Here is a 15408-nt window from a genome sequence, read left to right on the forward strand (position 1 = left end):
CATCCGAAGGACGCGGAAAGGCGAGATGATTCTCGTCTTGAAGCGGAATGCTGCTCAGAAGAGTTCTGAATACAAAAAGTTGACGGAGGAGATCCTGGGTGATGGGGTTCAAGTAAGAGCCCAGTCTCGAACATCCAGTTTTAGAGCCTGGATGAAGTAACCGAGGCCAGAGACCTGGTCGACGCAATGAGAGATCAGTGCAATGTCGAGATCCTGGAATCTGCGGTTAAACAAGAATAGGGGTGAATAACAGTTTATGTGTATGTACGTTCAGGAATTCTTGTAGCGGCGGTTACTGTCCATTATCCGAAAGTATCATAACCCAGTATTGTTTTGGCCAGTTTTGATTTCAGTGTATTGCGCGATGGACACGGTAATCTGGTACAAAGCAAAAAGAGTCGAATCCGTAATCAAGGAGATGGATTCTCTAAATCATTCCCAGTAAATACCTATTATAACTTTTTGTGCTTTGACAAAGGCACATTTGTGAAAGCATATTAAGGAAGCGGACCCCATCATAACTTTGTAAAAAAGATTGAACATGTAGCCTAAATCATTGACAAACGGTCCGTGCTAATGGTTACCATCTGATCAAAATCCCACTCCTTGGCGTACGACCAAATTAAAAAAAAATCAACTGAGAAAATCGCATGTAGAATTCAAATTGCAATTTTCATTTCTGGCTTCTAACGGGCAGTAGATTTAAGGAGTTTACATCACTAGACTAGTGGGAGAGCTCCATCCTATTGAAATCATTAATATTTTGAATATATAAATATAGTTTACGGCCTAAATCGTGGAAAAAGTTTAGCGGTACAGTTATGCCGTGAATCGCATATTTGTCCCATCTTTGCTGGGTTTCCTATTCATATGGGACAAATATGCGATTCACGGCAGTATAGCCCGTGTTTGCAGATTTCTACGCATGTTGGTCCCGCTGAGTGGTCGATTTCTTTAATGACTACTATGATCGACATATCTTGCATAAGGCATGAGCTATTTTTTAGATTTTACTCTTCACGTGGTTGCATGTGTTAGATTACAATTCTATCAGAGAGCATAAATAAATTACGTCACACTCAGAGGGGGAGGGGGTACGGTACACGGTGTTTGTGTAAAGATATTTCGAAAAAAATATAAAAAAGGTATCGTTTGAACCTTAGTCAATCGACTGGGTTGGTCACCGTTCGTTTTCTTTTCTCCAGCGTTTTTTTTTTCATTTTGAACCTTTGGGCCTCAAGCTTTTGGCGTGACAATCTCAAACTCCTGGAAGCCTTCGCGATTGTACGGATTGTTCCCTCCGTTCGGCCTTCGTCTGACAAAGCTCTCATCCTCGCCTTCCTCCTCCACCGCACTTACCGTCCCGTACTCGTTCAAGCTGCTCTGCTGCCGCCACAGCGTCCCATTGCACCACTTCTGAGAATTACGGCCACTCTGCCGATCGCGAGTCTTAACTTTCTCCTGCTGGATGATGTACTCATTGATTAGACATTGTTCCCGCTTGATCTGGTCCTGCAGCCGCCCGGGGATGTCCGGAATGGCCCACGCTACCACCACCTGCCCAAAGCTGACCACGTTCTGGTAGATGATGACGAAGGCCAACCGGACGGCCAGAATGCACCAGTAGAAGAGCGGGAGCTCGTACGGCCGGTCCAAACCGGGCGGATTCCGATACTCGTGGTAGCGGCACATGGTGACGTTTTCGAACTTTGATGCGCGGGGGGCCACACCGGGTTCGAAGTCGCTGACATTGAAGTAGGCCAACGTGTGGTTCAGGTAGCCTCGGTCGGTTCGGTCCTGGCTGACCGCGTGCATGTAGACCAGCCGGGGGATGAAGTTAGACGAGAAGGCGATGATGAATGCCTGTAAATGGGACACAGGTTTCGACAATAAAACATCAAAATTTGTATTTTTTCATAAAATGAAACAGACAAAGAAAGAGATAGATAAGAAAAAGGAACAATGTATTACAAAAAGGTAGCCGATAGTATAGTGGTCAGTATCCCCGCCTGTCACGCGGGAGACCGGGGTTCAATTCCCCGTCGGGGAGCCATATTACAATAAAATTATTTTACATACATACAAATATAAACAGTTTACAATACATTCAACAAATTAAAATGATCGACGATCTCTCTGTGCCCCGAGAGAAACGTCCAATGTGTTGCCCATTGCGAGATGTGACGAGGTTTCCTTATAAGATTTTTGTCCATCAGTCAAATCCCGCAAATGTGTTTTCATTGCGTTTTGCATTTTGTCTACAACAGACAAGTTGTTGAATACATAGCTCTATTTGGTGTAGGATTCAGATCCTATTTGGGCACCTTTAATTAATTTGTGCCATGTGGCACCAGCAATATAAAGTCTGTGTCTGGGAATTCCTCTATTTATAATTTTAATTGCCTATCTTTAGGCCCAAACACAGAACATTCAAGAGTGGGACATACACAAATCCACTCAAACATTTGTCACTAACATGCAAGATAAAATAAACCGTAACAAGTAGCATACGTGCCGCAACCCTTACCGAATTCTGTCACATTGAAGTATATGCAACCAAATCTGTTCAAAATGTGTTACAGTGATCGTTCGCTAATTGGGGTACGACCTCACCCCAACTAACGAATGCCGTTCGCTAATTGGGGCGTTTTGACAAGCATCAATGTTGTTTACTTTTTGCATTGAACAAAGGAAAATTTTACGCGCCAGAAAATATCGATCCCGCCAAACACGGAAACAAAACGTCAACGCATTTTTGACATCACATTCTGACGTTTAGCTGCTTTTTAATTGGGTTTCGCCCCAATTAGCGAACCCCCAACTAAAAAACGCCCCAACTAGAAAAACCCCAATCAGCGAACGTTCACTGTACTTGGGAAAGCGCAGTGAAAACTGTTGGAGATTACAATATAAAAATAACTGAGAGCGCAATAAAAGAAAGATGGAAAGGGCAATAGCTGAAGGAGTGAGTCCTAGAAAAAGGACGGAGAAAATAAAAGCGCGAAAAAAATTGTGTCGAATATCGAAAAATGCAAAAACAGGAAAGTGCAATGGAAGAAGACAAAAGGCCCATTGGATGGAGGTCGAAGAGAATGTAAGAGCAATGACGAAGATCGGGAAGTGCATTTAGAAAAAGACCGAGAGATGAAAGGTTGGAAGATCGAAGAGTAGAAGTACTGAGAGCATAACTGAAAAGACAAAAAGTGCAACAGAAGAAGCGCAGCGAGACGAAGGACACAGTAGAAGATAGGCAAAGAGCGCAATAAACAAAAAACGGATAACTCGCTAAATAAGAAGGATAACGCGGTTGAAGATCTAAGAGTGCAATGATAGAAGGACGAAGTACGCAATGGAAGAAGGCTGAAGATTGTAATGGAAAAAAACGGAGAGAATGAAACCGCAGAATGACGGAGAGATGGAGAGTGCATTAGCTAAAGAGCGCATTGGCAAAACGACGCGGTACATTGGAAGAAGTTCGTGGAGTGCAATGGATAAAAATCAAAGAGTAGAAAAGCGAGCGCAGCTAAAAAGACAAAAATAGCAATGAAATAATCACGATGAGTACAAAATGCAGTTAAAGAGAGTCAAAGTGTGACTAAAAAAGGAGCGAGGAGCGCGATGGAAAATTAAAAGAATGATAATATGAAAAACGCGATGGAAGGTCGAAGAGCGCAGGGAACCAACAGATGTTTGCTTGGGACTAACACACATCTTTAATGTACAAGTACTGGTGATCTCATTTGTAAGGTCACACTGGCGCCTGCCACGTCAGAATGCAAGTCAATGTAGAGAAGGGGGAGGAAATGATGATGCAATCACTCGCCCACTGCAAGACGAATATACCTCTGCACTTGCCACGAGTTCACACGGAATTTATCGGAATTTTTGGGTTAGGTTCGAGAGGCAGAGGTCCGTCTTGGTTAACGAGCTGCCAATGTGATAGATAGGAGAAGGCAACTGATGGAATTTCTAATTGAATGTAGGAAACGAGCTCTATAGTTCATTTCCAATTCTAGCAGATTACTGTTAGAATACTCAAGTTGAAGGTATAGGAATAGTAATGGAAACAGTATGGAAGTCCATTTCCAGTTCTAGCGATTGCTAGAACATGAGAAGTATAGAGAAAGATACAAAGTAGGAGAATGGAACGGACCTGGGATTGAAGCCACGACCTCCTGCGTATGAGGCAGAAGCAGTAGCCATATGACTACCAAGCCCGCTTACATTGAAGGGCGAAAGCGAGAGCGAGAAGAAACAAAAAACAATAGTGACAGCTAAATAAAATAAAAGTTAAAATAAGTATTAAAACTTATCAAACTTACGCTACATATCACCGCCACCTTCCCGAGCACGTGCATCACATTGTACCACATCCCGATGCTCCGAGCTCGCTGCGTAACAGCTCGTTTGTAGTAGAGCAAAAACTTCTTCGCATCCAGTCGCTTCTCGAACACATTGTTCAACAATGCAAACAACGGTCCCAGTGGGAAGGCCACCACGAAGATCGTAATGAATCCGTACTGAATGACTGAAATTTCGAAAAAAAAATCTTGTCTTCTTAACCTTCAAAACCCAAACTAAATTCCACTCACTCATCTTGAGATACTCCTCGAACAGACACCGATCGGTCCAGCTGGTCAGAGTATAATCTTTGGTCCACTGGTTGCAACAGATCAGCTTCTCCCCGTTCTCCGACTTCTCTTCTTTGCTCCGGCACTTGCGGTACTTTTGCAGCAGGAAAGGATACCAAATCTCCACGATCAGCGAAATGATCTGCTTGCCGATCATGATTATGGCCAGCTGGATGCACAGCTCCATGAGGCACCCACCCGGGCTGCACTCCTCCTGGCGCAGCGTCAGAATCCGGTTGTACTTGGCCGGATAGCCGGGGAACTTACCCTTCACGAACGCGATGTAGAATATCGAACTGTAGTAGTTGATGAACTGGAAGAGGTAGATCTTGAGGTTCAGACTTTCGTTGTACTCGCTCTGGGTCCGCCGGTACTCGATGTCGGTCATGTAGACGGCCACGTTGTCGTACGCGAAGTTCAGAATCGTCGACACCAACAGGTTGAGGATGGCGGCCGTTGCCGGCAGGACAAACAATTTGATCGATGCGGACTTCGGGTCGCCGAAGATGTTGCTCGATGTCATCAGCGCCATCCGGGAGATGACGATGCCGACCACGGTAGCGATGGTGAGGGCGATCTGGAAGAAGGGCTTGGTAATTCAAAATAAAAATAATAGATTTCCTCGGATTATTAAGGGCCCCACGCACGCTCCGACATGTTGTACAACTTTGACTCCGCCTCTAAGAAATTTGGTTCGGTCGGAGTGAAGTCGGACCGTTTGTGGGCAAGTTGTACTGTCCATCAGTCATACAACTTGGCCACAAACGGTCCGACGGTAGTCAATTATGCATGAAACTTACGAATAGGAATATCACGGAGTAGCTGTACAGAAAGCTGGGTAGCTTCTTCGACCAGAACGGCGGCGACGGTTCCTGCGTTCCTGTGATGATGTTGAAGATCGTCTTCTTGCTGTTCTTCAACCGCGATAGATATTGCGGTCGGGGTGGTTCCGCCAGAGAGCAGTAATTGGTAATGCCCCATCGGTGCTGAATGGCCGACGAGTATCGCTTCCACATTTCCAGATAGAGAGTTGCTAAAACAGAAAACTTCGATTATTGAGAATTCATACCGCCGGAGAAGACGAATGCCCTACCCCAGATTGACATGAACACCGCAAACACGATCGTGAAGTTGTTGTCAAAAATGTGCGCAAGTTTCGAGGTTGTGCACGTGTCGTTCAGCCGCCAGTAGTCGCACTCGGCGTCACATTGCGGACACATGATCGTTGAATTATCGTTGCAAATGTCTTGACTGATCCGATTACTGCCGAATGTCCACAATCCGTAGGAAAAACACAATAAACCCGCTATTGAGGCCCAGATAAGCATGCGCGTGTAGAACCCGAGCCATGCGAAATACATCGCAACCTTCACACCAAAATACTCCTTTATGTTATCCAACGGTTGATGCTCAATCCACCGAACTACGGAAGCCCACTTCTGAAGCAGCAATGTTCGTTGGCACTCTACCTCCGGCATGTCCGTGTTTCCGTCGTGCAACGGATACGCAGCCAGATAAACCTCATCGTTCAGCAACTTCCGCAGCCCAATATCATACTTGTTTTCTTCCCCCACGTTGAAGTACGTCCTCTCCAGGATAAAATGTGCCACCGCTATCCGAATGCTCGGAGTGAAGAAATCCGGCTGAGTATCGTCAAACAGATACGCCTTGTCGCGCGTATACTCGTACTGCAGCGTGTACTCCTTCGCCCGGAACTTGCCCCGATCGATAATCACGAAGCTGGACATGTGCGACGGGGCAATGTTCTCCTGGCCGCGCAGCTTGACGATCGGCATCTGCATGCGCATGATCTCGCAGTACCGTGACACCACCTCCTGTGGGACGTGGATTTTGATGAAATGAGTCCGCTGGGAGCATTCCGCTTCGATTTCCAGCCCTTCGACTATCAGGTTCTTCTGGAAGATGGTGCGCTTGCGTGCCGTTTCCTCGCTCTGGTCTTCGGCGTTGTACGCCAGGACAAAGTCGACCACCCGCTTGCCATCCTGGAAGCGATTCCACGTCTACAGAGGGGGAAGATAGATCAGAATGGACGGGGAATGGTTAGAGTTGAATCGTTGCACGTTTGTTTTTGCTACAGGTTCAAAATGAAATGAAAATTAGGAGTCATGCTTGTTCGGTTCCGAACGTGTAATTTTTGTTTATACTTTTGTGTGTTATCTCTATGTATGAAATTTGCGATAATTGATTCGAACCTATGATTAGTTTAGTCGATAGATATACATTAAAATAGTACCTTTCCCTTAAACCGTAATCTTATATATAAAAATGAAATGGTCTGTGTTCGTATCCGCATAACTCGAAAACGGCTGGATGGATTTTTTTCATTTCTTCAGCAGAAACATTCATTATAGTTTCCGACGGGTTTATATGACATTTCCTCAGTCAAAAATCATAAGTGATTTTAGTAAATCGCGAAAAACTAAAAAAAGATTCGTATGGAAATTTCACATGGGCAGTTCACAACGCGCATTTTCGCCTACTATGCAGGACAACGTCTGCCGGGTCGACTAGTAAAAAATAAATTTGAATTCAATCTTGCAATTAACAAAGCAAGCTCTGCCCACCAGGAACAGTTAGGTTTTGTTTTATTGGCGTTGCCATAGTAATGGGTGGAGCTTGGAGATTAGTTCAATGTCCATCTGACACACATCTTCAAACAATTTAACTATAAATAACCAGGCACTTTCGTGCAGAATTTGTCATTCCAGTTCGAGACAGCAGCACGTACGGACGTGTTTTTTGCTCGCGCATTTTTTCGAAGTGTTTTTTCTCGTTCGTTCGCTGTTTACGTTTTCGCTTGTCGCGTTGGCGTTATTTTCTCCCGGACGCGTCATGGGAGACTCGGTGGCCGATTCGGTCGCTGGAAAAGTGCCTAAGCGCACTGCTCTTGGAGGCGCGGGTAACCCCTCCAAGCAGCTTTTGCAGAGCAACGTGTTCTCGCCGTTGCCGCTTGATGACGCTGGCAATCTGCCGAAAAAGAGGAAGAAGCAGCAATCGCAGCTGCCGCAGGTGCAACCGGAGCGGAAGGAGAAGTGCCCGCCTGTGTTTGTGAAGGGCGATCCGCCGGATTTACGCCCAAAAATTCGCCAGCTGATCGCTAAGGGGCTGAAATGTACTTTTCGGCTCTGCAGCAAGGGCGTGAAAGTGATGCCGGCCAACAGGGACCATCACCAATCCATCGTGGAGTTCCTCGAGGTCCACAAGTATGAGTACTACACTCAAGACCACCCCGGCACGAAGCCACTCAAGGTTTTGCTGCGAGGACTTCACGACATGAAGGAGAAAGAGCTCCAAGCAGAGCTTGAAAGTTGCGGACTGAAGCCAGTAGCAGTCCACAAGATCGCTCGTCACGACAAGGCGAGGAGATATCGCGACCAGCTTTACCTGATCCATCTGGAGCACGACTCCATTACCTGGAAGGACCTGAAGCTGGTTGGCGTTATAAATTACACCGTCGTTGACTGGGAGCGATATCGGCCAGTGCACCGCGATGTCACGCAATGCACCAACTGCTTCAATTTCGGGCACGGCACCAGGAACTGCCGCATGAAGCCGCGCTGCAACAAGTGTGGCGAACCGCATCCGACTGACGAGTGCGACAAAATGGAGGTGGCCGATCCCAAGTGCGCCAACTGTGGCGACAAACATCGGGCCACCACAAAGGGCTGCCCAAAGCGAGCCGAGTTCCTGGAAATCCGGAAGAAGGCTTCCACCAGGACCATTCCGAAGAAGAACCGTGTTCCTGTAATCAACGAGGTGAACTTTCCAGCCATCCCGGCTCCCCGTCGTGTGATTCCAATACTCCCACCCGCTACAGCCGCACAAGCGACTGGCAGCGGCAGCTGCATCGGTCCAAGCTCCAACATCGTCGGCACCATCCACCAGCGAATGGCCCCCGCTCCCTCCTTCTGGGTTCCGTCGGCAGTCGGAGAACGAAGCCGTCCCACCGGAAGAATCTGCCCCGCTGTACACTCCGGAGCAACTGATGCCGATCTTCGCGCAGCTCGCCACTCGACTGCGCGGCTGCAAAACCCGATTCGACCAGGTCTTCACACTTGGCATGTTCATCATCGAAAATGGCTGCTAGAGAGCAAAACAATCGAGCTGAAGGATTTCCCTGAGGAGAAGGAAATAGACGTGGCGTTCATCACCGAAACGCACCTAAAACCGGAGGTGAACGTCAACATCCCGGACTTCCGCATCGTGCGACTCGACCGGCCGACCAGAAGAGGTGGTGTGGCCATCGCTCTTCGCTACAACATCAACTGTCGTCTGCTTCCAAGCTTCCAGCTCAGTGTCATCGAGGCCATCGGTGTCGAAATCACATCTTCGGTCGGCACAATCGCGCTCATCGCGGCGTACTGTCCAACGCAAGCCAAAGCCGGCGATGGATCATCGGCTGCCCTTCGGAGGGACATCGTCAAGCTGACGCGGAGACAAGGCCAGTATATCATTGCCGGCGACTTAAATGCCAAACATCAAGCCTGGGGCAACAGTCGCGGCAATCGAAACGGCACCATCTGGAGCAACGACATGGAAGAAGGCCACTACACGATCTTGAGCCCGGATTCCCCCACTCGGCTGAGTCGGTCCGGTGTCCACGCAACCCTCGACCTCTACATAACAAACCTGAGTGACCACGTCTCGCAGCCGGTTGTCTACCAGGAGCTCAGTTCGGATCACTATCCGGTGGTGGCGGAACTGGGCTCCTCGGTCAATCGGCACCAGCAGTTACGGCGGAACTACCATCGAGTGAACTGGCAGCGGTTCTAGCAATGCGTCGAAAACACCGTCGATTACGAGGTGCGTCCGGAGACGCCGGAAAGTATCGACCGCCAGCAGTGCGCCATCGAAGAGGCAATCTCGATGGCCAGAGAGCAGCATGTCCCGACGGCTCGGCAAGTAAGCAACTCCTTAAACATCGATACACTCACCAAAGATTTGATTCGATTGCGGAATGTCACTCGCAGGCAGTTTCAGCGTACTGGACTGCCTGAGCTTAAGGCAATCGAATCACAAAAATTATCAAGGCCAGAATGGTGGACCTCAAAAATAACGACTTCTCGAATAAGATCCGCACTCTCCCAGATTATGCTAAGCCGTTCTGGAAAATGACCAAAATGCTAAAATCCAAGCTTTGGCCCATTCCACCTTCGATCCTACTAGACAATAATGGCTCTAAGGATCGCTTGATAACTCCTGCAGAGAAGGTCGCTGAAATAGGTCGTCACTTCGTCAGCTCACACAATCTTGGGCAGAACATCGTCAGTCCACACGAAGCAGCCGTCAACGAGCATGCTAACAACATCCATTTGATTCCCAACGACTTCTCGGAGGAGTTGGAGATCTCAGCTGACGAATTGACGGCCTATATCAAATCGTCGAAGAACATGAAGGCCCCAGGCTTCGACAGCATCCTGAATCTCGAGCTCAAACACATGAGTGCTCCGTTCTTTGAGCACCTCTCGCTGATCTTTAATCAGTGTCTCCGGCTCAGTTACTTCCCATCGTCCTGGAAGTCAGCGAAAGTCATCTCCATCCGTAAGCCTGGGAAGGATCCTTCCTCCCCCAAAAGTTATCGTCCCATCAGCCTTCTCTCAGGGTTATCCAAGCTATTCGAAAAAGCTATTCATCATCGGTTACTTGAGTCTGCCGAAAATCTGACTCGAGTTACCAACGTCCTCAGACGGAACAAGTTTGTCTCGAAAACATCCGCCATGGCCTTACTCGATGTCGAGAAGGCATTTGACAATGTATGGCATGATGGCCTGGTGTACAAACTACAACGCTACAATCTTCCCAGCTACCTGGTGAAAATCATCAACAATTACCTGTCGGCAAGGACATTCCGGGTCTCAATCAGCGGAGCGAGTTCCAGTGCGCACAACATCGTCGCAGGCGTCCCCCAGGGCAGTATCCTCGGGCCCCTGCTTTTCAATCTGTTCACCTCCGACATGCCAGAACCTCCAGAAGGCGGCATTCTGTCTCTGTTCGCCTCCATCGTCTACAACGGTAGAGTGATCAGAGCGCTAGTGGCAAAACTCCAACGAGGCCTGGATGCCCTGACAGAGTACCTCACCAGCTGGAAGATCTGTATCAACGCGGCGAAGACCCAGGTCATCATTTTCCCCCACTCCAAATCCCCTAAACATGTTCCGCCTGGGGACTGTAAAATCATCCTCAATGGCACGACTGTGGAATGGGCCAATGAGGCCGACTACCTTGGCTTGACCCTCGACAGCAAGCTTATTTTCAGGCAACAGGTTGACAAGACGGTGACGAAGTGTAACGTTTTGTTGAAACTACTGTACCCTTTGATCAACCGCCGGTCGTCATTGTCCCTGAAAAATAAGCTTGCTGTCTACAAGCAAATCATCCTCCCTGTGATCGAATATGGCATGCCGGTCTGGGAGAGCTGCGCTAAAACTCACCACCTCAAACTTCAACGGGTCCAAAACAAATTCCTAAGGATGATCCTCAACACCCCTCCCAGGACAAGAACATCCGAGGTCCACAGTCTGGCCGGAATAAAAACCTTACATGAACGCTTTGGTGAGTGTAAAGAAAAGTTTAGGGTCCGTTGCTTGCATTCGGATCAGGCTCCAATTAGGGCGCTAGTTCCAATCTAGGTTATCAAATTATTATTGTAAATATTAGTGTAAATAGCTAGTTAGGTTATCAAATTTTAAAAATTAACTAATGCCTCCTCAAGGTTAACATGTAAAAATTGAACACAAAACAATTACCCTTACAAAACAAACAAGAAAAAACAAATGAAGATGAAGGGCCAGGTGGCCAAACAATTAAACTGATACACTATTGTATGAACACAAAAAGAAAATGAAAATAAATTGAATTTAAGTAAAAAAAAAAAAAAGTGCAGAATTTGAATTTTGTATTTGACTGTCAACGAATAAACATCGAGAGGAAGAGCGAACCCGGAGTTTTATTCTGCTACCAGACCACCATCCAGATCCAGTTTCCACTGCGCCGCTGCAAGAGAACCGATCGCTGCTGCTGATCCACTACCATACAGTCCACCCGTTCTGCCGCTCATCGGAGCATCGTTGGAGGAATCAAACAGTCAAGAATTGTCCCTTCGATACGATCCACATTAGACCCCACCAGTGGTAATCTAATGTGGACACCGTTTCGACTGCACACGGACAATCTGTTGCTTTCCTCAGTCAAGATCCCCGCTGCTGGAGCCTCAACAAGAAACAACATTGTATCCCAGCGAGCCGATCCATTATAAGACCCTTCCGGTAATCTTTTGTGGATATCGGTTCGCCTCGCACATGGATTACATGTTGTTCTCTGGCCTGATTGGTGTTAACCAGTAGCAAAATTTTGTCTGCACCTTCGGAAGGAAGAGTCCGTTTCCTGTTCCGTTCGTGACGTTGTGCACCGCACAATGTTTGTTAATATTTTATAGTGTTGATATTTTATAGGAATAAATACATATTCTATTGGTGGTCAATCGCCGTCAACAGGCCATCGCCGTACGGGGAGAAAGTAAAGGATTTTCGAATGAGTAATTCGACCTTCAGGAACGACGTTCTACACTGGGCACCATTAAATCAGTGGATGACACTATAGAGATCGGCATCGAATGCAAGCGGCGCATTATCCGTTACTGGGCAGTAATAACACTCGCCGTGCTGAATGCGTTCAATAGTGATTCTGGAATGCTACTTCCAAAGTGGAAGGTTTGGTCAACGCTCCCATTAAGTAACAGCTGTTGTGGAACGTGATGTACGATGGTGTTCTAAGGTCTTACAGGAGTCAAGCTAGTGGGATTCGCCGAAGACGTAATGATGACCTAAACTTTGGTCAAAACTACCGGAACAACCCCCAAAGCTCATTAATCATTCAACCCGCCTTTTGATATACAAGAATTAGACACAAAGGTTTAAATAGGCAAAATTTTGTCAAAATTCAAATTCAAATCAGCATAACTCTGCATAAAATAATCAGATTTTTTTTTAAACCGGTGGTTTCGGACGCAGAAACTTCTAGCCGTCCTCCGACACCAGAGATGTTTTACCGAAGGAAAGTAAAAAATGCATTTTTCCCTAGCCGAAAATGAGATTTGGATTCAAATGACTGTTAGTTAACCCAACTTAAAACAGAATTCGTCAGTTGGGTCAAGGTTGAGGCCGAGTTCTATACAAAACATAAACAGTATTCTGCTCGATTTTTGAACACGATACCTGATTCAACTTTGTTCAATGCTGAGTCATTAGGACGAAGGTCATCAGGCCGAACGGTCATTGGGCCGGATGGTCAATAGACCGATTGCGAGTTGCGAGTGAGAAGTAAGACGTGAAACGTTAGAATGGAGTCGCAAGATATGAGAAGTTGAGGTGAGAAGTGAGCAGTAAGAAGCTAGAAGAGAGTAATGTTAAGTGAGAAATCAGAAGTGACAAGTGAAAATTGAAAAGGGAAAAATGAGAAATGAAAAATGAGAAGTGAGAAGTAAGAAGTCTGAAGTAAGAATTAAGAAGTGTGAAGTAAGAAGTGAGAAGTGAGACAAGAGAAGTGAGAAGTGATATTTGAGTTATGAGATGTGAAATGTGAGAAATGAGAAGTGAGAAAAGAGAACCGAGATGTGATAAGTGAGCAGTAAGCAGTGATAAGAGAGAAAAGTAAAGTAAAAGAGTAAAAAGTAAGGAGGGAAGAGTAAGAAGTGAGGAGTGAGAAGGATAAAATATTTTAAAAAACAATAAAGGAAGAAGGAGAAAGAAAAAAGAAGAAGAAAAAGAAAACTTATAAAGAAGGAAGAAAAAAGAAGAAAGAATAAAAAAGGGAAAAAGAAAAACGTAAAGGATAAAAAGAAGGAAGATGGAAGGAAAAAAAAGAGAAAAGGAAAAAAAAGAAGCGTGAAGAAAAAAGGAAGAAGTAAGAAATATGGAAGAAAGAAAGTTGAAAGAAAGAAAGAAGAAAGTGTAAAGAAGAAGAAAAAAAGAAAGAAAAGAGGAGGAGAAGTAGGAAAGAAGTAAAAAGTAAAAATGACGAAAGTAGTAAGAAAGAAATAAGATGAAAGGTAGAAATGAGGAAGATTGAAGATGGAAGGAAGAAGAAAGAAGTAAGAAAAAATAGGCCTTCCTTAGCCGTGCGGTGAGATGCGCGGCTACAAATCAAAACCATGCTGAGGGTGGCTGGGTTCAATTCCCGGTCCGGTCTAGGAAATTTTCGGTTTGGAAATTTTCTCGACTTCCCTGGGCATAAAAGTATCATCGTGTTAGCCTCATGATATACGAATGCAAAAATGGTAACTTGGCTTAGAAACCTCGTGGTTAACAAATGTGAAAGTGCAAAATGAACACTAAGCTACGAGGCGGCAATGTCCCAGCAAAAGAATGTAATGCCAAAGAAGAAGAGAAGAAGTAAGGAAAAAGAAAGAAGAAAGACGGAAAGAAGTATGAAAAAGAAAGAGTAAGAATAATCACGTTAATAAAGATTTAAAAAAAGGGGAAGAAAAAAATAAGATAGAAACTATAATAAAGAAAATGGAAGTTGGAAGGAAGAAGAATGCGAAAAGTAATAAAAAAAGAAAGAAGAAGTGAGTTGTGAGATGTGAGATGTTAGAATTGAGGTGCGAGAAGTGAGCAGTAAGTATTGATAAGAGAGAAGTGAGATGTGAAAAGTATATATGAGAAGTGAGATGTATTTATGTGCGAAGTAAGAAGTGTGAAGGGCAGAGTAAAAAGTGAGGTGTGAGAAGCAGGAAATAAAAGAAAGGAAAACAATCCTAGCCCGGATTCAGGAGAAGATCGATGCGATTCTCCGGCGGCAGCAAGCCGGATTCCGTGCCGGAAGATCCTGTGTGGACCATATTTTCACGCTCCGCATCATTCTGGAGCAGGTCAACGAATTCCAAGAGTCCCTTAACTTGGTATTCATTGACTACGAAAAAGCTTTCGACCGTCTCAATCACGAGAATATGTGGGGCGCCCTGAGACGCAAGGGCACAGTACAAGGCCTTCTCGTGTAGAGTGCTGCACAATGGGGTCCTGTCCGACCCTATCCGGGTCGTAGCTGGTGTGAGGCAAGGATGTATTCTATCACCGTTACTGTTCCTCATCGTAATCGATGAGATTCTGGTAGATGCGATTGACCGTGAACCAAACCGCGGGCTGTTATGGCAGCCTATAACCATGGAGCACCTAAACAACTTCGAATTGGTGTATGACGTTGCACTCCTCGCGTAACGGTGCTCTGATATGCAGAGTAAGCTCAACGACCTTGCCGAGCGCTTCTCTTCGGCAGGTTTAGTTATCAACGTCAACAAAACCAAATCGTTGGATGTAAACACGGTGACCTCTTCCAGTTTCACAGTAGCCGGGTAATCAGTGGAGAATGTTGAAAGCTTCCAACATCTTTGTAGCCAAATGATGTCATACGGCGCTACCAAGATCGACATAGGCGCACGGATCAAGAAAGCAAGGGCTGCCATTGCGAGTTTGAGAAATATCTGGAAAAAGAGTTAGATAAGTGAACGCACCAAAATATGAATTCTCTACTCTAACGTGAAATCTGTTCTGTTATACGCTAGAGAAATATGGTGTGTATCAGTGGAGAACACTCAACGGCTGCATATGTTCATCAACAGATGCCTGCGGTATATAATTCGGGCCTGGTGGCCTCACAACTGGATCTCGAACAACGAGCTCCATCGTCGTTGTCACCAGAGGCCAATAACAACAGAAATTCGGGATCGGAAGTGGGGCTGGGTCGGCCACACTCTACGTAG

General features: G+C 46.0%; 1 protein-coding gene across 1 annotated transcript in view; it reads right to left on the reverse strand.

The window, feature by feature from the left end:
- Positions 1 to 1213: 1213 nt before the first annotated feature.
- Positions 1214 to 15408, reverse strand: part of LOC134213131 (anoctamin-5-like) — a 38315-nt gene continuing 24120 nt past the window's right edge. Inside the window, exons 2-6 of the mRNA XM_062691764.1 lie at positions 5725 to 6652; positions 5432 to 5664; positions 4593 to 5208; positions 4323 to 4528; positions 1214 to 1863 (exon numbers count right to left, since the gene is read on the reverse strand). Coding sequence (XP_062547748.1) covers positions 1237 to 1863; positions 4323 to 4528; positions 4593 to 5208; positions 5432 to 5664; positions 5725 to 6652 — 2610 coding nt within the window. The 3' untranslated portion in view covers positions 1214 to 1236. The remainder of the gene's footprint in view (positions 1864 to 4322; positions 4529 to 4592; positions 5209 to 5431; positions 5665 to 5724; positions 6653 to 15408) is intronic.

Source organism: Armigeres subalbatus, chromosome 1 (genome assembly GCF_024139115.2).
Source record: "Armigeres subalbatus isolate Guangzhou_Male chromosome 1, GZ_Asu_2, whole genome shotgun sequence".
Taxonomy (NCBI): domain Eukaryota; kingdom Metazoa; phylum Arthropoda; class Insecta; order Diptera; family Culicidae; genus Armigeres; species Armigeres subalbatus.